Source organism: Neofelis nebulosa, chromosome 1 (genome assembly GCF_028018385.1).
Source record: "Neofelis nebulosa isolate mNeoNeb1 chromosome 1, mNeoNeb1.pri, whole genome shotgun sequence".
In the NCBI taxonomy this organism is placed as follows: Eukaryota; Metazoa; Chordata; class Mammalia; order Carnivora; family Felidae; genus Neofelis; species Neofelis nebulosa.
The window spans coordinates 193,987,955-194,015,148 of record NC_080782.1 but is presented as its reverse complement, the minus strand read 5'-3'; the positions used below and the strand labels follow the sequence as shown (position 1 = coordinate 194,015,148).

The 27,194-nt window shown below is 38.3% G+C and overlaps 2 protein-coding genes across 2 annotated transcripts in view; one reads left to right on the top strand and one right to left on the bottom strand.

The window, feature by feature from the left end:
- UCHL3 (ubiquitin C-terminal hydrolase L3) overlaps positions 1-27,194 on the top strand; it is a 100,623-nt gene that overhangs the window by 22,070 nt on the left and 51,359 nt on the right. The gene's annotated exons all lie outside the window — the stretch shown is intronic.
- COMMD6 (COMM domain containing 6) lies at positions 5,921-8,313 on the bottom strand. The gene is made up of 2 exons (XM_058682886.1): positions 8,161-8,313; positions 5,921-6,128 (listed from the first exon to the last, which is right to left on the bottom strand). Exons 1-2 carry the CDS (start codon positions 8,284-8,286, stop codon positions 6,078-6,080), a joined length of 177 nt encoding a protein of 58 aa, XP_058538869.1. The 5' UTR covers positions 8,287-8,313; the 3' UTR covers positions 5,921-6,077.

Sequence of the window (27,194 nt, the reverse complement as noted above, 5' to 3'; positions counted from 1 at the left end):
CTCAAGGCAATTCCCTTTTGGAAACTAAAAGTTCATTAATACATATTCCGACTTAAGAATACATTTTCTTTTTCTCAAAAGTTTACATACATTTAAGAGCAAGTGTTTGAAACTTGGAACACATTTTTCCACAGAAATGTTATTACAAACAGTGGTTAATTCCCAGGCATCCCAGTAAACTCAATAAACTCATAAAGAACAAAAGTAGACATTTGTAATGAAAATGGTATAAACATGAAAAGATGCTCAACGTCACTCCTCATCAGGGAAATACAAATCAAAACCACACTGAGATACCACCTCACCCCAATCAGAGTGGCTAAAATGAACAAATCAGGAGACTATAGATGCTGGAAAGGATGTGGAGAAATGGGAACCCTCTTGCACTGTTGGTGGGAATGCAAACTGGTGCAGCCACTCTGGAAAACAGTGTGGAGATTCCTCAAAAAATTAAAAATAGATCTACTCTATGACCCAGCAATAGCACCGCTAGGAATTTACCCAAGGGTTATAGCAGTGCTGATGCATAGGGGCACTTGTACCCCAATGTTGATAGCAGCACTCTCAACAATAGCCAAATTATGGAAAGAGCCTAAATGTTCATCAACTGATGAACGGATAAAGATGTGGTTTATATATACAATGGAATACTACTTGGCAATGACAAAGAATGAAATCTGGCCATTTGTAGCAACGTGGATGGAACTGGAGAGTATTAATGCTAAGTGAAATAAGTCAGGCAGAGAAAGATACCATATTTTTTCACTCATATGTGGGTCCTGAGAAACTTAACAGAAGACCAGTGGGGAGTGGAAGGGGGGGAAAAAAAGTTACAGAGAGGGGAGGCAAACCATAAGGGACTCTTAAATACTGAGAACAAACTGAGGGTTTAAGGGGGGTGGGGGAGAGGGGAAAGTGGGTGATGGGCATTGAGGGCACCTGTTGGGATGAGCACTGGGTGTTGTATGGAAACCAATTTGACAATAAATTATATATAAAAAAATAAATGAACACTTAAAAAATAAATAAACGTTAAAAAATAGTGTAAAACCCTATTACGAAAAAAAACCTTGCCTTTTAAATTCAAATGTTAAAATTAAACATGCAATTTAAATTGAAACTAGCATAACCAATGTTACACGGTGAGCAGGGCCTCACTTTGGTCCTCTGCATATCCTTAAACATTGCAAATGGGGAGGGAGAAGTGGAAGATTTTGAACTCAGGTGGGTGGGACTTGGAGAGACCCTATGCACAGTCTGGAAAGGAAAGTACGTTGTATGTACCCAGACTGGGGTGGGGGTGTTTTCTACTCTGATTTCTGGGAGTACAAAGATGTTGGTACACCATAGGAGAGTAAAAGGGATGGAAAGGGGATTTTGGCTTCTCAAAATCCTAGAATCATTAACGTGCTACTATCTAGAGCCGGGGTAACAGGGTGTATCTCTGGGCTGCTGGTAAGCATGAATGACCAGTTGGCTAACTCCTCAAGCAGGGGGGACCTAAGTACCCAGGTGGGTAGCCGCAGGCTGTGGATCTGGGCATCTCTAGCAGAGAAGCAAAGTGGATTCACACAGACCTGTGAAAATGCTGACAGTGTGAAGAAGACATAAATAACCAACATGGAAGATGAGAAGAGGAGACAAATGTGTAAGAGATGTTTCCTGCGTGGCGCCAGCCAACGTTAGCCCCAACTGGGCTCACCGTCTCTAAAACATGGCTAGGCCTGTGTTTGATGTATTTCAGGTTTGTCTACCCTGCTTTGGGGAGGCACTTCACAAGTAATCCTCATTCTAAACACTACACATTTGTTAAATTAAAATAAGAAAATATTATACCATAAAAAGAATTATAAGAATTTTTCAAAAGCATATTTAAAACAAATATTTTTAAAACTCCTGTATTTTTGGGGCGCCTGGGCGGCTCAGTCGGTTAAGCGTCCGACTTTGGCTCAGGTCAAGATCTCACAGTCTGTGGGTTCGAGCCCCGCATCGGGCTCTGTGCTGACAGCTCAGAGCCTGGAGCCTGTTTCGGATTCTGTGTCTCCCTCTTTCTCTGACCCTCCCTGTTCATGCTCTCTCTCTCTCTGTCTCAAAAATAAATAAATGTTAAAAAAAAAAAATTAAAACTCCCGTATTTGGGGGCACCTGGGTGGCACAGTCGGCTAAGCGTCTGACTCTTGATTTTGGCTCAGGTCACAATCTCATAGTTCATGAGTTCAAGCCCTGCGTCAGGCTCTGTGCAGACAGCATGGAGCCTGCTTGGGATTCTTTGTCTCTCTGCCCCGCCCCGCCACCTCTCTCAAAAATAAACATTTTTTTAAAAATCTTATGTTTTCAAGTATTTAAAATGTTTTTTTAATGTTTATTTTTGATAGAGAGAGCATGAGTGGGGAATGGGCAGAGAGAGGGAGACACAGAATCCAAAGCAGGCTCCAGGCTCTGAGCTGTCAGCACAGAGCCCCACATGGGGCTCAAACTCACGAACCGCGATATCATGACCTGAGCCCAAGTCGGACACTTAACTGACTGAACCATCCAGGTGCCCCTCCAGTATTTTTTTTTAAACCATACTTATTTATCATGAACCATAAACTTAAACAAAATAAATTTTTTAACTTGCTCTTCTTCCCCCTCTCCAGACACCCCCTCTCCACTAATGCTTACAAGCTGGTAGACATCCTTCTGAACGTTTGTAATTTTCCACTAAGTATTCAAATACATATGAATTTGAATAATTCATTTTTTATGACATAAAAATATGTACTAATAATATCTCAAAAGCAAATCTTAGTAGATGTATGATATGCTAGATAGCATAGAGAGGCCAAATTTATTTAACCATTCATTTATTGACAGGTATCCACTTTTTTCCTTTGTTTTGCATTTTTGCCACTGGAAATACTACAATAAAACTCTTTATACATGTATTTTCTGTTATTCAAGTTTATGCTCACTCACCCCAAATATCTCACCAGCTTATGACAATAAAAGTTGGCTTCTGGTTCCCACCACTGCCTAACGCAAGGTGGGCTATTATTACGAGGCATTTGCCTCCAGTAGTGATTCAGGGATCCATCTTACGGTTTTGCTATCTTAGAGTCCTTCATTTCCAGCAGGAAGGATGTGAGAGAACTTGGAAGATGAGAAGGATTTTTTTAACTAAAATTCTTTCAGTGTATTGACACAATGTTACATTAGTTTCAGGCGTCAAACATAGTGACTTGACAAGTCTGTATGCTACGCCATTTTCACAAGTGTAGCTACCATCTGTCACCATACGATCTCATTGACTATTCCTTATGTTGTGCCTTTTATTCCTGTGACTTAATCATTCTGTAATGAGAAGCCTGTATCTTCCACTCCCCTTCCCCCATTTTGCCCATCACCACCTTCCCTCTCCTCTAGCAGCCATATACATAGTTCCCTGTATTTACAGGTCTGATTCTGCTGTTTATTCATCTGTTATGCTTTTTAGGTTCCACATCTGAATGAAATCATATATTTGTCTTTTTCAGTCTTATTTTACTTAGCAGAATACCCTCTAGGACCATCCATGTTGTCACAAATGGCACAATTTCCTATTTTATGGCTGCATAATATTCACACACACACACACACACACACACACTTTATCCATTTGTCTACTGACAGACACTTGGGTTGCTTCCATATTTTGACTATTGTAAATCATGCTGCAATAAACATAGGGGTGCGTATATCTTTTCAAATTAATGTTTTCATTGTCTGTGGGTAAATACCCAGTAGTAGAATTATTGCATCATATGGTGTTCCTATCTTAAATTTTTTGAGGAATTTCCATACCGTTTTCCACAGTGGTCATCCCAGTTTATATTCCTACCAGTGGTGAGTGGGAGTTCCTTCTTCACATCTTCATCACTTGTTATTGTCTTTTTGATGTTAGTCTTTCTGACAGGTGTGATATCTCGTTGTGATTTTGATTTGCATTTCCCTGATGATTACTGATTTTGAGCATTTTTCATACGTCTGTTGGCCAGAAGATGAGGATTTATGAGGAAAACTGGATGTGGTTTAGGATGCTTCTGCCCAGATTCCATTGGCTACAACCCAATCATGAGATCCTTACCTAATTGCAAAGGGAGGCTGGAAAATGCAGTCTGCCTGTGAGGGCAAACAGCGGAAATGGATGAGCATTCAACCACTTTTGCCAAATACCCCTTTACATACTCGTAACTTTATTTCAAAGGGTTTATTTCTGGACTGACATTTCTGGACTATAAAATTGCTACATCATGTGCGTGATCACTTTGCAAAAGACCATAATAACTCCTATTTCTGTCAGCGGAGTAAAAATGCTCAGCACCATTCTTGCTGTTCTAAATCTCCCCTCTTGAAGTGCTAAAAGACTAGAAACTGAATTGACTAGATTCTTATGTCAACAGGGTCCTGGTTTACCTTCCACCAATGAGAGGCATTCTTGCTGTGACATTAGGAAGGGCAAAGAAAGCAAGCAGCTTTTATTTCATTGCACACGTGGACAGCAGAAATGGCACATGCACCGGCTTCCAAGTAATGTTCTGCATTGTGCAGTTTATTGGCAACGGTTTGGCCTGAAATTCCTGCACCACTGGATTTCTAGAAGCCAGCAGGAACTTCTACTGACTTGTTTCCTTAGTCTGACGGTTTAGGGAGCATATCATTTCTTATATAAAATCTCTTCCTACTTGAAATATTTAAAGTAATTTCTTTTCTAGACCAAGAAGTAACTTCTACATCAACCCAGCATGTCTTTTGTCTTTAATGACCTTTTTTCCACATATAATTTTTTACTTCTTATATTTTAAATGTATCTATGTTGTACATTATAGTTGTGGAGATGTTTACCTTAGTTAACATAAATATTTTGTAAAACGTCTAAATTTTATAATTTAAAGTCATTTAATCTATCTGGAACTTACTTTTGTCTACATTGTGACAGCTAGTATAATTTATTAAATAAATAACATGTTCCCATCCAACTGAAATACCATCCATGTCCCAAATGCCTTGATTGATTTCTAGGCCACCTAGTATATTCTAGTGGTGTAGTTGTTTATTCCTAAGCAATGCCATATAGTGCTGATTGCTTTGGCTTTATGAAATATTTTCACAACTGCTTTATAAATTTAAATTCAACAGAAATCATCTAACACAGTAATTTGTGCTACCAGGTTAACTCAGTTATATAGAGAGCTCAAAATAAAACTTATTTTTCTATCTCTGAGCATGTACTTGAACTTCCTATAAATGTTAATAACAAACGACTGTTTTAAGGTAGCAATGGTCATTCCTAACCTGATCTAAATGCTTGAGAGGGAGCAGGCTCACTATTCTCACCAATTGCTGTTATTATAAGTGAATACTGAAGAACTGAAGTTGAAATGTTATAATAATCAAATACTACCTTTTAAAAAATTTATACATATTTTATATATAGGACTCCATAAAAGATTTTGTTTATATAATGGGTAGCATTATTAACAAAATTTAAAACTCTTGGTCTAAGGGTGCCTGGGTGGCTCAGTCAGTTAAGTGTCCGACTTCAGCTTAGGTCATGCTCTCACAGTCCATGAGTTTGAGCCCCGCGTCGGGCTCTGTGCTGACAGCTCGGAGCCTGGTGTCTGCTTCAGATTCTGTGTCTCCCTCTCTCTGACCCTCCTCCGTTCATGTTCTCTCTCTGTCTCAAAAATAAAAAAAATATCAAAAAAAAAATAATTAAAAAAATAATAATAATAATAAAACTATTGGTCTAATACATAAACTTGTGTTGCCTTCAAATTAATCAATTAACTCTGATTTTTTATTGAGATATAGTTTACAAAACAGAGTTCACCCTTTAAAGTGTTCAATTGAGTAGCTTTTAGTATATTCACAAAGTTTTGCATTGACCACCACTATCTAATTCTTGTTTGTGTGATTTTTTATTATTAAAAAATAGAAAAACAAAAGTATAATTTTCAGTCAATAAATATCACTGGATCCATATACAGTTTGTTACAGAAAGTGAAGTCCATGATTTTAGAATGATGGCCACAACTTATCAACCAAGTAATCAGTTTTCACACAGTTTCAATAACTGCAGCAATTTCCTTGAACTGTCTGTAGAAATTCTGCAGAGAAAAAAGGAAAATATTAACTTTGCTTTTAGAGGATAGGTTAAGTAGTTCTTTTACTTATATCTGACCACTAGAGGCTATAGGACATACTAGGTTTGTATGTTAATGTCTATATCACAATTATTATTGGAAAGTTATACAAAACAAACAAACGCAATTTGCAAATTGCAAGCAAAATTACTATTGTAGGGTTGGATAATTAGCTCATGATTAAACTTTTCAGAGGAGCACCTGAAAGGCTCAGTCAGTTAAGCATCAGACTCTTGATTTTCAGCTCAGTTCATGATCTTAGGGTCATGAGATTGAGCCCCCCATTGGGCTCCATGCTGGGTATGGAGCCTGTTTACAATTCTCTCTCTCTCCCTCCACTGCTCATGCTCTCTCTCTCTCTCTCTCTAAAAAATAATAACAAATAATAAAATAAAGCACAAAATTCTTTTGAGATTATACCAGAAAGCATTATTAAATACCCAACATTGTACTAGGCAATGAAGATAAAAACAAAAATGAGTTTGGGGGACACCTGGCTGCCTCAGTCAGTACAATATACAACTCCTGATCTCGGGGTTATGAGTCTGAGCCCCATGTTGGGTGTAGAAATTATTTAAAAATAGAATCTTTGAAAAAAATGACAGTTTGGTTTCCAGGCTTCAAACCACTTTAAATTTAGTACAAGACTGTATTTCAGAATGATAGGAGCTGCCTTGTTTAAGATATGGGTTTAGTGGGGCGCCTGGGTGGCTCAATCGGTTAAGTGGCCGACTTCGGCTCAGGTCATGGTCTCGCGGTCCGTGAGTTCGAGCCCCGCGTCGGGCTCTGTGCTGACAGCTCAGAGCCTGGAGCCTGTTTCAGATTCTGTGTCTCCCTCTCTCTCTGACCCTCCCCTGTTCATGCTTTGTCTCTGTCTCAAAAATAAATAAACGTTAAAAAAAAAAAAAAAAAAAAGATACGGGTTTAGTTACAATGAGAGAAACCCAACAATGACAATGGTTTAAATGGTAGAAGCGTATTTCCCTTTCATTTAAAAATTAAGATGGTGGGGCGCCTGGGTGGCTCAGTCAGTTGAGCGTCCAACTTCGGCTCAGGTCACGATCTCACCACTCCTGAGTTCGAGCCCCGTGTCAGGCTCTGTGCTGACAGCTCGGAGCCTGGAGCCTGCTTCGGATTCTGTGTCTCCCTCTCTCTCTGCCCCTAACCCACTCACATTCTGTCTCTGTCTCTCTCAAAAATAAATTAACATTAAAAAAAATTAAAAATTAAGCTGGCATGGTTGTCCTCCTATAAAAGTCATCTTTTTTTCCATCTCCCAAATCTCCAATAAGAGAGGGAGCAAGCAAATTCTCTTTTCCTTTCTTCTCCTCTACCCACCAGGAAGCTAGGAGGCAAATTTGAAACTTAACCTCATCAATTAGGATACTCTCTAATGACTTACATATTTTCATTTTCCTTATTTGGTCTTAATTCTCTATTTTACTACTTAAGAGTATATATATTTCATTTTAATTTATATGTAAACTCATTATGGAAAGAAGTTGGATGTCACTATTTCCTTTTTTTTTTTAGTTTATTTATTTATTTTGAGAGAGGAAGAGAGAGAGTGCAAGTGGGGAAGGGGCAGAGAGAGAGAGGGAGAAAGAGAATCCCAAGCAGGCATGAAGCCTATTTCAAAGTTAAGATTCATTTAGCTTATCATTCTTGAAATTAAGCCTAAAAAGAATAAGAATAAAACAGTTAAATGCAAAGTAAGTATCCTACCAGAGAAGACGAAAACGTCCTAAATATATTCACAGAGGAACACTGTGAAAGTGATCAAATGTGTCGGTACACAAATTCAGCATTATATTGAAAGTACTCAAATTTATCAAGTTCCCAAAGGAAAAAAATTTAGATCTTTTGTGTGTACTAATAAATACACATCAAAACAACTGCAAATACAAACAATTAAAATTTTCCCTCAAGAAAGATTGCGTGTTTAAGTAGCAATTACAGAATCAGGAACTACAATTGAATGAGTGAAATCACAAACCTGAAACTGTGGAATTGTCATTTCAAAGGACTTGTTCTTCACTTGGCCTGAATGATCCATCACCTTCAGCAACACTGCCACGTAAGGATACTTGAGAGATCTGCAACTGTCTGAGCTCACTGCCATCCCCAGTTTCCACTGAAAATCTACAAGCTGTAATGAAACATTAGAGAACAATACATTGGTAATAACAATGCCATGAATGCAGATATTTATTCAGTTTTACTGCTCTCACATTGAACTTTTAGTTTCAATGCTGGTCAGAGTAAAAGAAAATATCTTCATTTAATACTGTTATGGGAACAATAATCAAATGAAAATGGAGAGAGGCAATAAGGGATATAAAGAGCTGGAAAACAATACTGTCATAATTACAACAGTAAACACACACACGCACACACACACACACACAAATCTTCACCAGGTATAAAATGGAGGTAGAAGGAAGATGTGGTATTCCTAGGTTTCCTTTCATTTTGCTCTGGCGTTTAAGGGGACTCCCAATGCCTTGTGGCCTCTCTTACCTCACTTTCCTGTTCCACATATGCTTTCTCCCATCCCACAACCCAAAAGTCCTGAAGTGGAAGGTGAGTTAAATACCATCTCCTTATGTGACTGAGACTCACATGGGAATCATTCCAGTTTCCTTCTTCACGAGGATCCTCAGCCTAAAGCCTTACACTGACATAAACACTGGGTGATAAGGTGGTTTTAGATTTCATCACTGAGGATGATGAACACTTGTCAGGTGAGGTGCTATGTAGTTTACATGTATTCAATGCCTCACTGAATCATCATAACATCATAGGCTATTATTTCTATTTTGCAGATGACAAAACTGAATTTCAGAGAGCTTAGATAACGTGTGCAAGGTCACACATTTCTGTGATCAGAACTGAAACCAAAGTCTGTTTGACTCCAAAGATTACTGCTTATTGACTACTAGCTGTCTTTACTTTTAATCTATTTTCTATCAATGACTGCTCAGTGTTGCTGTGGCATAAAACAAGATTGGACAAATGCAGCTCTTAAAACTGACTCTAAAACAGCAGACTGTGAGTAGAGGAATTCTGTTTCTTGTTTTCAAAGCTTAGACAAGTAAATGGTACACAGCAGGCACTCACAAAAAATACTTGTTGACTACTTTTTTTGAGAGAGAGAGAAGGCAAGTATGCATGTGCACATGAACAAGCACTTGTGTCGGCGGGGGGAGGGGCAAAGGAAGAGGCAAACAGAGACTCTTCAGCAGGCTCCACGCACAGCACAGAGCCTGATGTGGGGCTCAGTCTCATGACTGTGAGATCATGACCTGTGCCGAAATCAAGAGTTGGATGCTTAACCAACTAAGCCACCCAGGTAACACTTGAATGATACTTTTTGCTACCAAATTAATGCTGATAGGACAAAAAGCTTTCCTTGTTAATAAATCTCTTTTTATAAAATTTGGGATCTTTTATAAACAAGACTTATCTATATACTGCCTAGACAAGACATGCTCCAGAGGTAAGAAGGCAAACAGACTGAAAATGAAGGATGGAAAAAGATATTCCATGCAGATAGAAACCAAAGAAAGCTGAGGTAGCTATGCTTAATACCAGACAAATAGACTTTAAAACAAAGACTGTAATAAGAAACAAAAAGGAAGTTACATAATGATAAAGCAGTCAATCCAACAAGAAGATATAATGTGTAAATATTTATGCATCCAACATAGGAATACTAGATATACAACGCAAATATTAACAGACCTAGAAGGAGAAATAGACAGCAATATGATAGTAGGAGACTTTAATACCCTTCTTATATCAATGGATAGAACATCCAGATGGAAAATCAATAAAGAAACATCAGCTTTAAATAACATGTTAGCCCAAATGGACTTAACAGTTATTTACAGAACATTCCATCCAAAGGCAACAGAATACACATTCTTCTCAAGTGCACATGGAACATTTGCTAGGATCGAAATCCTCTAAGGCATCTCTTCCAACCACAATGGTATGAAACTAGACATCAATTACAAGAAAAAATCTAGAATATCCACAAATATGTGGAGACATAACAACATGCTACTAAATAATCGACGGGTCAAAGAAGAAATGAAAAGAGAAATCTAAAAAATACCTTGAGACAAAGCAAAATGCAAATGTAGCATGCCAAATTGTGTGGGATGCAGCAAAAGCAGTTCTAAAATAGAAGTTCATGGTGATAAATGCCTACATCAAGAAACAAGAAAAATCTCAAATAAATAAGCTAACTTTACACCTCAAGAAAAGAGAAAAGGAACAGATGCCCAAAGTCAGCAGAAGAAAGGATATAACAAAGATTAGAGTAGAAATAAATGAAATAGAGACTAAAAAGACAATAGAAAATATGAAGAGAACTAAAAACTGGTTCTACAAAAGACAAAATTGAGCATTTTAACTTAAAGATTAAAAAAAATTAAGGCTTTAGCTAGACTTACCAAGAAAAAAGAGGAAAATAAAATCCAAAATGAAAGAGGAGATGTTATAAGTGATTCCACAGAAATACATAGGATCATAAGATACCACTGTAAACACTTACATACCAACAAATTGAACAACCTAGAAGAAATGGAAAAATTCCTAGCAACATACAAACCACCAAGCATGAATCATGATGAATTAGGAAATATGAACAGACCAACTACTAGCAAGGAGAGTGAATCAGTAATCAAAGACTTCCCAACAAACAGAAGTCAGAGACCAGATGGCTTCACTGATGAATTCTACCAAACATTAAAACAAGAATTAATATGACTCCTTCTCAAACTCTGCCACAAAACAAGCAAAACAAAACAAAAAACCAGGGAGAACTTTTCCAAACAAACTTATGAAGCCAACATTACCCTGATACTAAAAGGAGACAGGTATGCCACAAGAACAGAAAATTACAGGCCAATATTCCTGATGAACATAAATGCAAAATTCTCAAAAAAATATTAGCAAACTGAATTCAACAGTATATTAATAGGACCATATACCATGATCAAATCAGTTATTCCAGGGATGCAAGGTTGGTTCAACATCTGTAAATCAGTCAATGTGATACACATTTAAAAAAAATAATAAATAAATAAATAAAATAAAAAATAAAAAGATAAAAGATAAAAATCATATATAATCATCTCAATAGAAGCAGAAAAAAGCATCTGACAAACTTCAATATCCATACATAAAAAAAAAACAACCTCTCAACAAAGCAGCTATAGAGGGAATATACCTTAACATAATAAAGGCTATATATATGTATATGTGTGTGTGTGTATATATATATACACACACACACATACATACACATATGTATACATATATATGTCATATATATGTACATATATGTGTATGTGTGTGTGTATATATATATGTATATATACGTATATATATATATGACAAATATATGACAAGCTTACAACTAACATGATACTCAATAATGAAAAGCTAAAAGCTTTTCCTTTCAGATCAGGAACATGATGATGATGTCCACCCTCACCAATTTTATTCAACATAGAATTAGAAGTCCTAGTCAGAGCAATTAGGCAAGAAAAACAAGTAAAAGGCATCCAAACTGGAGGGAAAGAAGTAAAACTGTCACTATTTGCAGATGACATACAAAGGAAACCTTAAGGATTTCATTAAGAAAGAATAAATAAAAAATAAAAATTTAAAAAAAACTGGTAGAACTAATAAATTCAATAAAGTTGTAGGGTACAAAAGGAATACATAAAAATCTGTTGCATTTTTATGCACTAATAATGAACTATCTGAAAGAGAAATGTTTTCTCAATTTCTCTTTCAGATAGCTCATTAGAAAATAATACCATTTATGATTGCATCAAAAAGAATAAAATAGCTAGGAATAAATTTAACCAAGGAGGTGAAAGACCTACACACTGAAAACTACAAGACATTAATGAAAGAAATTGAAGACACAAATAAATGGAAAGATATCCTGTGCTCATGGATTGGAAGAATTAATGTTGTCCTTACTACCCAAAGCAATCTACAGATTCAATGCAATCCCTATCAAAATCCCAATGATAATTTTCACAGGAATAGAAAAAACTCCTAAAATAAGTATGAAAGCACAGAAGACCCCAAAGAGCCAAAGCAATTTTAGAAAGAACAAAGCTGGAGGCATCACGCTTTCTGGTTTCAAACTGTATTACAAAGGTATAGTAGTTTTAAAAGTACGGTATCGGCATGAAAAAAGACACACAGGTCAAATGCAACATAATCGAGAGCTCACAGAAATAAACCCATGCATATAAGGTTAATTAGCTTATGACAAAGGAGGCAAGAATATACAGCAGTGAAAGGACAGTATCTTCAATAAATAATGCTGGGAAAACTGAACAGCCACATGCAAAAGAAGGAAACTTGACCACTATCTTATACCATACATAAAAATTTACTCAAAATGGTTAACGACTTGAAAGTAAGACCTGAAACCATAAAATTCCTAGAAGAAAATGTAGGCAGTAAGCTCCCTGACACAGAAGTCTTGGCGATGATTTTTTGAGTTTGACACCAAAAGCAAAAGCAACAAAAGCAAAAGTATACAAGTGGGACTACATTAAATTAAAAAGCTTCCGCACAGCAAAGGAAACCACCGGCAAAATGAAAAGGTGGGGTGCCTGGGTGGCTCAGTCACTTGAGTGCTGGACATCAGGTCAGGTTATGATCTCATGGTTCCTCGGTTCAAGCCCTGCATTGGGCTCCCCACTGACAGTGCCGAGCCTGCTTGGGATTTCTCTATCTGCCCCTCTCCCACTCTCTCTCTCTCAATAAATAAACTAGCAAACAAACCTTACCAAAAAGGCAACCTACTGAATGGGAGAATGTAACTGCAAATCATAAATGACAAGGGGTTAATATCCAAAAAATGTAAAGAACTCATACAACTCCATACAAACAAACAACAAAAATCGGACTTAAAAATGAGCAGAAGCGGGGGTGCCTGAGTGGCTCAGTCAATTGAATGACCGACTCTTGGTTTTGGCTCAAGTCATGATCTCAGTTTATAGATTTGAGCCCCATGTCGGGCTCTGCTGTCAGTGTACAGCCTGCTCAGAATTCTCTCTCTCCATCTCTCTCTGCCCCTTGCCTGCTCATTCCTCTCTCTCTCTCATTAAATAAACTTAAAAAAAAAAAAAATGAGAACACTAGACATTGTCCCAAAAAAAAGACACCTAAATCGCCAATAGGTACATGAAAAGATGCTCAACATCATTAATCATCAGGGAAATATGTGTCAAAATCATAATATCACCCACACCTGTCAGAAATGCTATTATAAAAAAAAAAAAAAACAAAACAAGAAATAAGCGTTTATGAGAATGTAGAGAAAAGGGAACCCTCATGCACTGTTGGTAGGAATATAGATTGGTGCAGCCACTATGAAAAACAGTATGAAGCTTCCTCAAAAAATTAAAAATATAACTACCAAATGATCTAGCATTCCCACTTCTGGGTAGTTATCTGAAGAAAATGAAAACACTAATTCAAAAAGATATCTGCATTCCCATGTTCATTGTAGCATTGTTACACTAACCAAGATATGGAAACAACCTAAGTGTCCATCACTGGATGAATGGATAAGGAAAATCTAGTGTGTACAAACAATGGAATATTATTCAGCCATAAAAAAGAATATGCAACAACATAGCTAGACCTTGAGAACATTATGCTAAGTGAAAAAGACAGAAAAAGACAAATACCATATGATGTCTTACATGTGGAATCTAGAAAACTAAGCACATAAAACAGAGCAGGCTGGTGGTTGCAAGAGGGGGTTGAGGGAGTGGGAGAAATGGGTGAACTTTTTTATTAGTTTAAATAAACTGAACTTTTAAAAATTTAAAGTTAAAATTAAAGGAGGGATTGGTGGAGACCAAAATTCTCTCCCGTCTCAGATGCGCTTTGGGCTACTCTGCTACTGTAATAAAGCCAGGCTAGTGCTATAGAAGGTTAACATCTTTAATAGGTAAAAAGACTGTGTAATTCCATTTTAAATAAAAGTTTTCTATGTAAAAATAAAGGAGAAGATAACAGAAGAACTACAAATGGTTAATAAACTCATGGAAAGGTACTCACCTTCATTAGGAAACAGAGAAATGCAAATTTGAACCACAATAAGATACCACCACACACCTACCAAAATGGCAAAATCTTTAATCTGCCAATTCCAAGTACTGGCAATGAAGTATGTGTCACATGCTATCGATGGAAGTCTAAATTGGGCTAATGTTTTGGAGTATTGGTTTTATCTAGTAAAACCAAAGTTACGTATACCTCTGATCCAGCAATTCAATTACTAGAGATATATCCTAGAAAAACTTGTGCATATGTACACAGAATACATGTATGTTCTGAGCAACTATATCCCTAATAGCCCTAAACCTGAAACCACCCAAATATTCATCAGTAGTAAGATGGATAAATGAAATATGTACAGCAATGAACTTCAGCTACACTTAACACCAAAAATGTTGAAAGAAATGAAGTCAAAAGTTATGTGATTCCATTCACTTAAACTTGAGAAATAGGAAGTATAATATTAAGGTTGCATACACAGGTGGGAAAACTATACATAAAGGTCAGAACATGATTATCACAAAAGGATCGTCATTACCTCTAGGGAGGAGGGAAGGGAAGGGTTTGATTGGGGAAGGGCATGTGGTGGGCTTCTGGGATACTGGTAATGCTCCATGTCTTGAATTTGATTGTGGTTACAAAGGTGTTCACTTTAAAATTATTCATTAAGCTGTCCACGATAATGCACTTTTTTTGCCTATGTTATCTTGTAGGTATCAGGTGTGGGAAGTGAATATAAGTCAGTGAGTTTCACATTTCTGGTTGAAAGGAAAATTTTATTGTACAATACAGTGACCAAGGGAATGCTTTACAGAGGGCATAAGCTTTCAGCTCAGTTTTGAAGATTAAATACAACTGAATATGAGAGGAAAATGTGTTTTCTTTATATATTCCATAAATATACATGTAACAAAAAAATAAATGTTTAATAATATTTAGCTGAACCAACTAGAGATGGAGATAGTCAGTATCTGGTATAAGAGATAGAGCATTGGGGCGCCTGGGTGGCTCAGTCGGTTAAGCGTCTAACTTTGGCTCAGGTCATGATCTCACAGTTCGTGAGTTCGAGCCCCACATCAGTCTCTGTGCTGACAGCTCAGAGCCCAGAGCCTGCTTCAAGTTCTATTTCTCCCTCTCTGCCCCTTCCTCTCTCATGCTCTGCCTCTTTCTCTCAAAAATAAATAAAAATTAAAAAAAAAAAAGAGAGAGAGAGAGAGATAAAGCATTTACGTGCCTTAAAGGGGAAGGTTCCTATAAGGAAGTATGGAATATAAAGCTGACAAAAGAAGTCAAGAAGCCAATAAATCTTTTCGAATTCTGAGTTTTCAGAGGTTTTCAAAGTATTCTCGTATACTTGATCTCATGGGAAATATATCATATTAAGTCATTTAAATGTTTCCTGTATGCAGTGGGGACTCACTGAAACTTTTCAGTAAAGGGAATGATATGAAAGTATTGATTAAAAAACATTCATCTGGTGGCAGCAGAACACAATAATCCAGGTGCCTGATTGTTTTAAGTGCCTGAACTGAGGTGGTAAAGGTAGGGTTAAGCTGATCCTTAAAGAATGAATCAGTAGGCCTTGATTATTTTCCTCATAATTATGGGAGAGATCCAAGACAACTATGAAAATCCAAGTGCGGATGATAAGAATTCTGGTATCATGTATCAATTAGGACTCTATATATCCAGTCCAAAGGTATTATCAAGTGGTGATAGAGGATATTTAAATAGCAATGTTCAGTAAGTGGCTAAAAATCCAGGAACAGAATTTGAGTTCATGATTAGACATACAGTTTTTATATTAGATCAATGGTGATACCCATTCTTAAACTTATTTAGTCTGTACAATTCCTTGTTGCTTTCCTGTATACAGGAAAATGGTACAGAAAATCATTACCTATTTGACTTCATCTGAAATAAAACTCTGGATTATTTAGACCATTTCAAACCGAAAAGCAATTAAGGAATACAATGTTGGAATCCACTGATCATTGCAATGGTGAAACGGGCAGGTGAGGAAATATGAAGAACTTACTGTGCAAAATGAGTATTCCTAAATAAAAAAAAGCTGGGGTTAGGTTTATGAGATGAGAATTTTTCAAATCATAGCCTGAACACTTAAGTGCAAATTAAAAGCAAATTATAGGGGCGCCTGGGTGGCTCAGTTGGTTAAGCATCCAACTTTGGCTCAGGTCATGATCTCACAATTCATGAGTTTGGGCCCTGTGTCGGACTCTGTGCTGACAGCTGCCTGGAGCCTGCTTTAGATTCTGTGTTTCCCTCTCTCCCTGCCCCTCCCCTGCTCATGCTCTGTCTGTCTGTCTGTCTGTCTGTCTCTCTCTCTCTCTCTCTCAAAAATGAATAAATGTAAACAAAAAAAAAATTTTTAAAGCAAACCTTCTAATAAATGTGGTTTAGCCTTAAATAGGAATTAACTGTATCAAGGATTTTAATAAGAAAAGAACAAAAGAGAAAAATCAGAACAGAACATGCTTCCATTAGGGAGAATATTAAGAATGAAGTAATATAGCCCAAAAACTCTTGTAGAATTACGAACGTGAATTAAAAATGAAAATGTACAAACTAGTACATGAGTAGTGAAAAAAATATGAGAACATCCCAAAGTAAAATGAATACAAAGAAAAAAAATCACAAAACAAATATAGATATTAAAAGATAAACAAAGACATTAGCTGTAGTCAGTCACACTTAAAATTGATATCGTAGCTGCAATTACTTACACAAAACATCATATAAAAATTGTCCATAAAGAAAAAATATCGATAAAGACCACTTCCGTTTAAATTTAATTTTTATTTTGTCAAAATACGACATAAAATACTAGAAAAACAATCATGTACAACTCCATCCTAGAAACTATTTTCTTATTCCTGTATCCCCATTTCTAGTCCTCACATGTAATTTTTACAGAGTCATAAAATACACAGTTCTATGGCCTCTCCTTTTTTAAGTGAAAGTTTGCCAAAGGAAGGAATGCTAAGTATTCTGCACACATTAATCTCTCTCAAAAGTATTGAAAGGAAAAGACTGGTCAAACAACTCATCCAATGATCTCAAACTAATATAGCTGTTATTCCAACCCTAATTTGTCTGATGCCATATTCTATCCAGTTTTCATTATGCCTAGCTGCAACATGATTACTATCTGGAATTAAATTAAGTTGTAGTAGGTCAAGAAAGTAAATTGGTCTAGGGTGGCATGAGAACATTTATCATCTTCTAAATGCTAAACCTGAGCTGTCCAATACAGCAGGCATTACCCAAATGTGACTATTTAAATTAATAAAATAAAAACTGTTTTCAGTTCCTCAGTTGTGCTAGCCACATAGAAAGTGCTCCACAGCCACATATGGCTACTGCTCCCATACTGGACAGTGCCAACCAACACAGAACATTTCTGCCATCATAGAAGTTCTACTGGACAGCGCTATGCCACACCCTGTGTTTACATGTGTAAAGTGATTAAGGCAGGAGTTATTAGCAAATTTCTACTTAAGAATTCATATTACTCTAGTCCAAGTATACATTTTCCAAGTCATTAGTCTTCCTCATTTTCTTAAAGGATTTTTTTAGGTTTATTTGTTTATTTAGAGAGAGAGAGAGAGAGGACATACACACAAGCGGGGGGAGGGACAGAGAGAGAAGAGCGAGAATCCCAAGCGGGGATTTGGTTGCAGTGACAGTGCATAGCCTGAACCTGAACTGGGGCTGGATCTCACAAACTGGGAGGTCATGACATGAGCTGAAATCAAGAGTCTGACGCTTACCTAAGACACCCAGGCTCCCCCTTCCTCATCTTGTTTACAGGCACCTTCACCCATACTCTTTTTAATGTTCTCAGTAGCACTCATCATTATCTGAAATTATCACGTTTCCTTATTTATCACCTGTCTCCCCAAAAAATGCAAACTTCCTAAGAGAAAGAACATTATCCATCTAGTTTCCTACTGAATCTACTAGAACAGTATGTGGTACAAAGCGAATGTTCAAATAAGTATTTGTTGAACCAATATGTTTGGAACTGCTCAGGCATGTGGTAAGTGGTCTCTAAAGATGGCTTCCAACAATTAGTGTCACCCCTCCCTGTACATACATGTCACTCCTCATATTAAGTGGAGCTTATTCTCCCCCTGCAGCCATCTGAGCTGTCCCTGTGATTGCTTTAAGCAACAGAATATGACAGAAGAGGCTTTCTGGAATCTTTGAGCCTAGACCTTAGGAGAACTGAAAGTGTCTGCCTCCTTCTTCATGGAAGGCTGACTCTTGGGACTCTCCCTCTTGGAACCCAGCTACCCTAATTTGAGCAGCCATGTAGGAAGAATCAAGTCACTCCAATTATTAGCTCTGGCTGAGCTCTTAGCCGAAGTTATCACTAGCCATGTGAGCCCCCTTCGTTTCTGGCACAATCACACTCCTAAATGACGGGGAGTAGAAGCTAGCTAAGTCCAGGTAACCCCCAGAGTCTTGGAAGATCATTAAACTGTTGTTTCAAGTCACTGAGTTTTCGGTAGTTTGTTACACAGCAATGATGACTAAAGCAGTGTAAACATAATCAGCTGAGAATAACTTTGTCAATAAACTTAACATTTATTCGTTAATGACATCGAAAATTCATTCTCATGGGCAGAAGACATGAACAGGCATTTTTCCAAAGACATCCAGATGGCTAAAAGACACATGAAAAGATGCTCACTCACCATGAGGGAAATAACAAATCAAAACCACGAGGAGATTCCACCTCACACCTGTCAGAATGGCTAAAATTAACAACACAATAAACAACAGGTGTTGGTAAGGAAGTGTAGAAAAGGGAACCCTTTTGCACTGTTGATGGGAATGCAAACTGGTGCACCCACTCTGGAAAACAGTATGGAGGGTCCTCAAAAAGTTAAAAATAGAACTACCCTACAATCCAGCAGCTGCACTACTGGATATTTACCAAGGATACAAAAATAAAGATTCAAAGGGGTACATGCACCCTGATGTTTACAGCAGCACTACCTACAATAGCCAAACTATGCAGAGTCCAAATGTCCAATGACTAATAAATGAATAAAGAAGTTGTGGTATATATGTATAATGGAATATTACTCAGCCATCAAAAAGGAGGAAATCTTGCCATTTGCCACAAAGTGGATGCAGACAGAGTGTATTATGCTAAGTGAAATAAGTCAGAGAAAGACAAATAGCATGTGATTTCACTCATATGTGGAATTAAAGAAACAAAACAGATGAACATATAGGAGGGGGAGAAAAGAGAGTGGGAAACAAACCATAAGAGACTCTTAAAGATAGAGAACAAACTGAGAGTTGATGGAGGGAGGTGGAGGTGGGATGGACTAGATAGGTGATGGGTATTAGGAGGGCACCTGTTGTGATGAGCACTGGGTATTGTATGCTAGTGATAAATCACTGACTTCTACTCCTGAAACCAATATTGCACTTCATGTTAACTAACTAGAATTTAAATAAAACTTTGAAAAAAAAAATTCTCATAATCATATAAATCTGAAATATATTAGTTTCTAGAAATTTTGACAAAAACAGTTAAAAGATATTTCATATTTGGTTAGTGAAACCTGTTATTTACCTCTGAGAGACACTAATACCTCCAATAAAAATAATACAGAAGAACAAAGCCTTTGCCATTAAGCACGTTCACTACTAATAAATTCATAGTACATATGCCCTCCAACACCAGGTACACATCATCTTCCCTCAAAAGTGTTTTTCATCCTCGTTTCATGTCTATCTACTGATGAATGCCATTCCCCTAGTGTCACGGGTTTGAAACGGTGGTAAACTGATTTTTCTCTCTCTTACTCAAAAAAAGTAAGAGTTGATAGGTATTCAAATTTTATTTCAGAGAATGCCAACATTTATTCCCTTCTTCTGAGTCTCACTGCTATAGACCTACACAAAGTTGTTTTTGTTTTTTTTAATCTTGCCTTAAATTTTACCATAGCCTCCTAATTAGTTTCTCGCCTACAGTCTTTGTTGGCTCTAATCCAGATTAGAGTCTCCAAATACTGTTTACAGATGAACCAAATCTAATAACACAGGTCAAAACCTGTAAAGTCTACTGTCTCACGAGTTAGTTACCAACCGGGCACTTGCATCGTTGCCCGAAGCAATCCCAGTTTTCCCACCCATATCCAAAAGGGACTGCCTCCCTTCTTTAGATTCTCATTCAGTCTTTACACTTATGCTCATACTGCTCATCCTTCTTGCAACAGAATTCTCAAACATCTACTTCAAACTCCTCTCAAAGTCTACCTGCTCCATGAAGTCTTCCCTGGGTTTACTCAACCTTTCTATGAATATTCCTGTCATTTCTTACACTCGACCATTTAGAACATTCTACCTTGTACAGGAGTCATTTGTGGATTTGTCTCCCACCTCTACATCCACTAGACTGTAAACTTCTTAAGGGCAGTTCATACATCCAACACAATACACAAAAGAACAAAAACAGTCATACATTTATGAACCGCTTTATAAAATGCACAATAGTTTAAGTCACTATGTCTCATATATGGGAAGAGGGAAAGTAACACAAGATATTATGTGTCAATAAAACATCTTACATTGATTTGTACCATACAACTGGTAAGAAAGAAAGCGATAACATGTGGCAGCAGTAGGACTAATCATTCATCTGTGAGGAAGAGTTCTAATTAGACATCTAAAGGAAAATCATGAACTACTTCGAAACACTATCAAAATGTGTAAAAATGGATAATCTGAGACCTCTGGTGCTGGGTCATATGTAGCACTATGACTTGTTAAATTTAACAAACTCAGATTCTGAAGTCAGACAGACCTGAATTTGAATCTCAGCTCTGCTACCTTCTAACAGTGTAGCTTTGGATAAGTTACTATGTCTCTATGCTCTAACATTCAATAAGAATTTACTGAAGAATACGATTTTCTAAGCACTGGGGATATAAAAAAGAATAAAACAAAGTTCCTGACCTCAGGACCTTACCTTCCAGTGGGGAAGGCAGACAATAAACAAATAAATATTAACAACAACAAGAAATAAATATTAAAAGTGTAAAAAAAAAAAATGCAGAGTAAGGGGATAAAATGACTGGGAAGGTTATTTAGGAAGACCGTGGGGGAGACTTCTCTGAGGAGTGGCTTTTGATTAGAATGGGAACAGAATAAAGGAATGGAAAAAGCACATGGACCTCTGGAAGAGAGAGCATTCTGGACAGAGGGAGAAGCATGCCTGACACAACTAGGGAACAACAATGGGGCCCAGGTAGTTCGAGCGGCATGAGCTACAAGAGATGAGAGATCAGTTTTTGAATGGCCCCACAGGCCATGGTCAATATATAAGACTTTTTTTCTGGTGTGACAGGAATCACTTAAAAGACTGAGCAGGGTAAAGACCTGGTCTAATTTAAATTGCAAAAGGCTCACCCAAATTGCTGGATAGGGCATTATGTTTAAGAAGGAAAGCTAGGAGACTCAATTAGGAGCCTATTGTAGTTGTCTAGGCAAGAGGATGAAGGCTTGGACTCAGGTGGTGGCAGGGGAAGATGCCTTTAGAGTATATTTTAAAGATGGAGAGAACAGTATGCTGATGGCTGATAGATAGTAGGGGGGGGGGGGGTGCGTGAACTCTCACTGGAGGTGTGATCCCAATTAACCTAATTCATACATTGGTGAGAAATATTTAAAGAACAAGAAAAGGTATTATAGCTCAAGCCTAAATATTAGCTATAACTGGTGAATTTAAAAAATCATATACTACAAACATAAATGACTGAGAGCTGGGTAATGGATTCTTCTTCCTTCAGTGATATTCTTGAATAATCTACCCCCCTGCCCGAGCATTATATTTAGAACCACATCATAAACTAGGAATTAAAATGTTCAATTTAGGGGGCGCCTGGGTGGCGCAGTCGGTTAAGCGTCCGACTTCAGCCAGGTCACGATCTCGCGGTCCGTGAGTTCGAGCCCGCTGTTCATGCTCTGTCTCTCTCTGTCCCAAAAATAAATAAATAAATTAAAAAAAAAAAAAAATGTTCAATTTAGGAGTTCCTGGAGGTGAAACTCACAAAAGTGTGAGGGTGCCCCCCACCCATGACTGGATCCCTGAGATTCTAATTCTCAGACTTGTCCACACTGAGCCTCTAGCAACTTATCAATCATAGTTTGGATGTTCCTGATATTCTAATTCTCAAACTTGTCCACACTGAGCCTCTAGCAACTTATCAATTATAGTTTCGATGTTCCCACCCTGGCACTGGTTTCCACAGCGATTTCCATTCCGGTAAATTGTAATTCTCTGTATTCATCTCACTGTCTCTCCAATTTGGGGGCAGCAGTTTGTCCTGTGACCTCACTTCTCTGACGGATCTAAGGCTTGTTCATTCTTCGGTTTGTTCTGCTTCTTACTCATGGTTAGGATGAAGTGACGTCTTCCATATTCCGAGCTCCATACATGCCAGACTAGAAACTGACAGTCTAGCACTCATCATAATTTTCTTCATAAAGGTTTTAAACATCTTTTGTTAGATATATTGCAAAGTACTTTATAATTTACGTTGTAAATGATGTCTCTTATAAAAATATTTTTCAGCTCTGTGTCTGAATTAAACAATTGAATCATCTTGCTAAAGTCTCATACTAATTCTAATGTTTGTGCATTATCTTTGCTTTTTCTATGTAAACGATCATATAACTTGTGAATGATTGCACAAAAGGAATGAGGAGTAGGCTGAAAATAGCCCCCTCCCCTGACCAAATATCTGCATTCTAATCCCCAAAACCCGTGAATAGGTCATCCTATATGACAAAACAGACTTTACAGACAGGACGAAATTAAAGATCTTGAGATTGGGAGATTTTCCTGAATTATCCAGGTGGGCCCAACATAGTCATAAGGAGGCAAAAGGTTCAGAGTCACAGGAAAGAGTTGTGGTGATGGCAGCAGAGGTAGGAATACTGTGCCTTCAAGACAGAAGTAAAAGCCACAAGCCAAGGAGTGCAGACAGCCTCTAGAAACCGGAAAAGAAAAGGAAATAAAATCTTCCCTAGAGCTCCCACAAGGAACACAGCCCAGCCAACACCTTGACTTGAGCCCCACAAAACTAATTTCAGACTTCCACCTTCCAGAACCATTATAAATCTGTGTTGTTTTAAACACTACCCCCCCCCCCCTGGGGCGCCTGGGTGGCGCAGTCGGTTAAGCGTCCGACTTCAGCCAGGTCACAATCTCGCGGTCCGTGAGTTCGAGCCCCGCGTCAGGCTCTGGGCTGATGGCTCGGAGCCTGGAGCCTGTTTCCGATTCTGTGTCTCCCTCTCTCTCTGCCCCTCCCCCGTTCATGCTCTGTCTCTCTCTGTCCCAAAAATAAATTAAAAATGTTGAAAAAAAAATTAAAAAAAAAAAAAAAAACACTACCCCCCCCAAAGAGGTTCAATTTATTAAAGCCCTATAATCAATATAATTCAGCTTCAGCAAGTCTTACTCAACTAAACATATGATTTGGTGTAAGTGAATGCATACAATGATTTATAAGAGACTGAATCAAAGTACACTAACCCAATAACTCAGAGCAAAGCCAGATAAGGGGGTTGATTAATCTTTCTGAGTGCCCCCTACTTCCCAGGAATCCTCGGAAGCAATAGCATTTGGAGACAGATGACAGAGAGCAGTCAATGGACATCCCTCTGCCCTTTTATTTCTTATCTCATCCCTTTCTTACATTTTGTTTGGGCCTGGGAAACTCCTGACCTAAAATGCTCTGGTTTTAGTACTGTTCCTCTGGGCAATGTGTTATTAGGCTATCTGCCTAAAAATAATTTATTACCTGGAACAGGACAGGAACACTTAGAACAAATAGGCATAAAAATATTTTAAAATTCAAATTCTTATTTCTGGCGTAAAAAAGGTAGACATTGAAAGGTTTAAAGGAGGTATACTTTCCAGCTACAAAATAACTTTTTTAAAGACTTCGAACATGTCTGCAGCTCTACCTTTGTATATTTTAACAATTTCTTCTCTTTATATAGCACACGCCACAATACTGTGTACCTGGCTTTGAATAAACTCTCAGCACGAACAGTCATTGCTCTGTCCGCTTTGGGCTGGAGTGGGTGGTGCAGGTTCAATTACAATGGCAGCAGCTACTGCGTCCGGGGCAAAGTGGAAAGAGCAATTCTAAGTGTCGGGACGAAAGTCACAGACTCGCAGACACAGGCGTTGGACTAGGGGGACAGCTGAGGAAGGCCAGGTGCGACCGCCAGCCCCTTGCCCAGCTGACGCCGGCAGAGGGCGGGGCCGCCCATTCACTCACCTGGTTGGTGACCTGAAATGGAAGCAGAGAACACAATTTAGGGAAAGATCCCTCTAGCTCCAGAGCCCCGCTGCCCCGGCTCCTCTCAGGACAGGACTTACCTTGGACTTGGCATCCAGTTGCGGCTCGCCGCAGTCCTCCATACCAAACCGCTAAGGCTCACACCACCAACCGATCAGGTGATCTGTCCCCGGGCGCCAGCACTTCCGCTTCCTCCTCCCGCCCCTCGCGGACTGGCGCACGCAGCGGAAGTAGGGGGACTTGAAACAAACATATTTATGTAACTCACGCTGAGTGTTAATTAAATATTAGTTTCAAGGAGACACTCAGCAACAAGCAAATTTCTATTGGGGAAAGGTCCGAAGATTTTGGAGATACCATATGAAGTGATGGATAGATTAACTTCAGTATGCCTCCTTCCCCTTCTTGACCTGGAGACGTGGACTCTTCCGGTCTGGGCCCACAGCGCTTTTTGCGCGCGTGAGCTGGCGGGCGCGCGACTAATGTATCTCCACAAAGTTCAAAAACAGCTGGACCACCACACCCTTTCCTCCCACAGAAGTCGTTGGGCTGGGAGATCCCAATGGTAACTATAGTTATATGATTAGCTTTTGTCACTCGGATTTACTGACTGCACTGGCCCAGCTGCGGTGGGATGGGGATGCTATTCTTTATCACGCTGCCACTGACCTACTCCAGCCCTCAACGTGACCGCGGGAATAACCTTCTCGTCGGGTCTTCTTTCCTCCTACGCAGCTCACATCCATTCTACCCAGTAGCTAAAGCGATTTTTCTTTCTCGCCAAATTTTTATTTTAAAAAACGAAAATTTTTGGAGAAAAGTTTCAAAAGCAGTTCAATGAACATCTCTATACCCTTCATCTAGATTCACCAACTTAACATTTTAACCATTTGCTTTACCTTTAGCTCCATACACGGTAATGATGGCATTTCATCTCTAAATACTTGAGCATGTGGCGCATTTCCTAAGTCATCACAATACTGCCACAATACTACTACACAGATTTAACACTGACAAAATACTGGGATCTAACACGTCGGGCAAGTTCAAATTTCTCCAGTGGTCTCAACGACATTCTTTAAAACTGTTTCCAACCCTACCCACCCCCAGAATCTAATCAAGAACTACTTGTTGAATTTAGTTATTGTGTCTGCGCCATCTCTTCAAATCTAGAACTGCACTATTGAAGGGTCCATCGGACTGCAGTGGTTTTTCACTGGACCCTCTGAGGGAGAGTCTGTTCCTGGTTGTTGCCAGAACTCAGTTCAATGAAGGTCCCACTTCCTTGCTAGCTTTTGGATGGGGGTTCTCAGTGTCTAAAGGACATCAGCATTCTTTGGCTTGTGGCCCTTTTCCTCTGTCTTCAAAGCCATTAATGGCAGGTCAAGTCCTCCTCACACTTTGAATCATTCTGACCTCCCCTTCTGCATCATCTCTCCTTTCTTGTCTTCTTTCACCAATCTCTGACTCCAGCTTGAGCAGCTTCTGTCATTAAGGTCTCAAATGATTAGACTGAGCATAGTCAGATAATCCAAGATAATCTCTACATCTCAAGGTCCACAACCTTAAATAACCTACACAATCCTTTCAGAGCAGTACCCAGGTTAGTGCCTGATTGAATAACCAGGGGAGGGGACTCTTAGGGGGAGGGGCATCTTTAAAATTCTGCCTACTGCAAACAGTCATAGGATTGTTGGAGAATTACATTAGTTAACACATGTAAAACCCCTAGAATTGTGCCTGGCATGTAACACTGAGAATCTGTGCCAAACAGCCATTGACTCAAGGTTATTGGACATGATTAAAAGTCCTAACTGGCTTGGGAACATAGCACTGAATTGATCCAGTGGTTTCTTTCCTATGAAAGAAACTCTGGAAAGATAAGACACTGGTGATGCATCCCACTGGTATGTGCATCAATTCTGTTTGTAAGGGAATATTTCTCTGAAGTTCTTGGTTGCCATCAGATTATGATCCATGTCAGGATTATGCTCCTTGGAGGGCTGCATGCCTGCACACACACACACACACACTCAAACACTTCTTAATTACCTAAAAATGCTTCCAAAAGGTGAAAAGATGATATAAAGAAGTTAATTTTTGTGTTTTTCACACAAAAAAGTTTTTTTTGTATTTTTGTTTTGTTTTGTTTTGTTTTTTTAGACATAAGTGTCCCTTTTCAAAAACCTATTGATAAAATTTGGGGAAAGTAAGATGTCAGTAGAGTTCAGGCCAATCTTGGCCCGTCGTTAATCTTGTTCTTGCGCTCTTGACACTTCATCAGCACATAGGATCAAGTGCTTATTTTTAAGACCTCCATCTTATAAAAGATCAGAATGTATGCGAGCTTCAGACTTGAAAAACACAGATTTTATGAATAGAGTCAAGAAAAATGCTAAAATTAAAGATGTATAGGCATAACTTCTGCTTTATTTATATTTATTTTTTGTGATTATGTGTAAATAAGACAAATAAGAAAACGTTTTTTGGAACTCTTTTTTAAAAATTATTTTACTTATTTTTGAGAGAGAGAGAGAGAGAGAGAGAGAGTGTGTGTGTGTGTGTG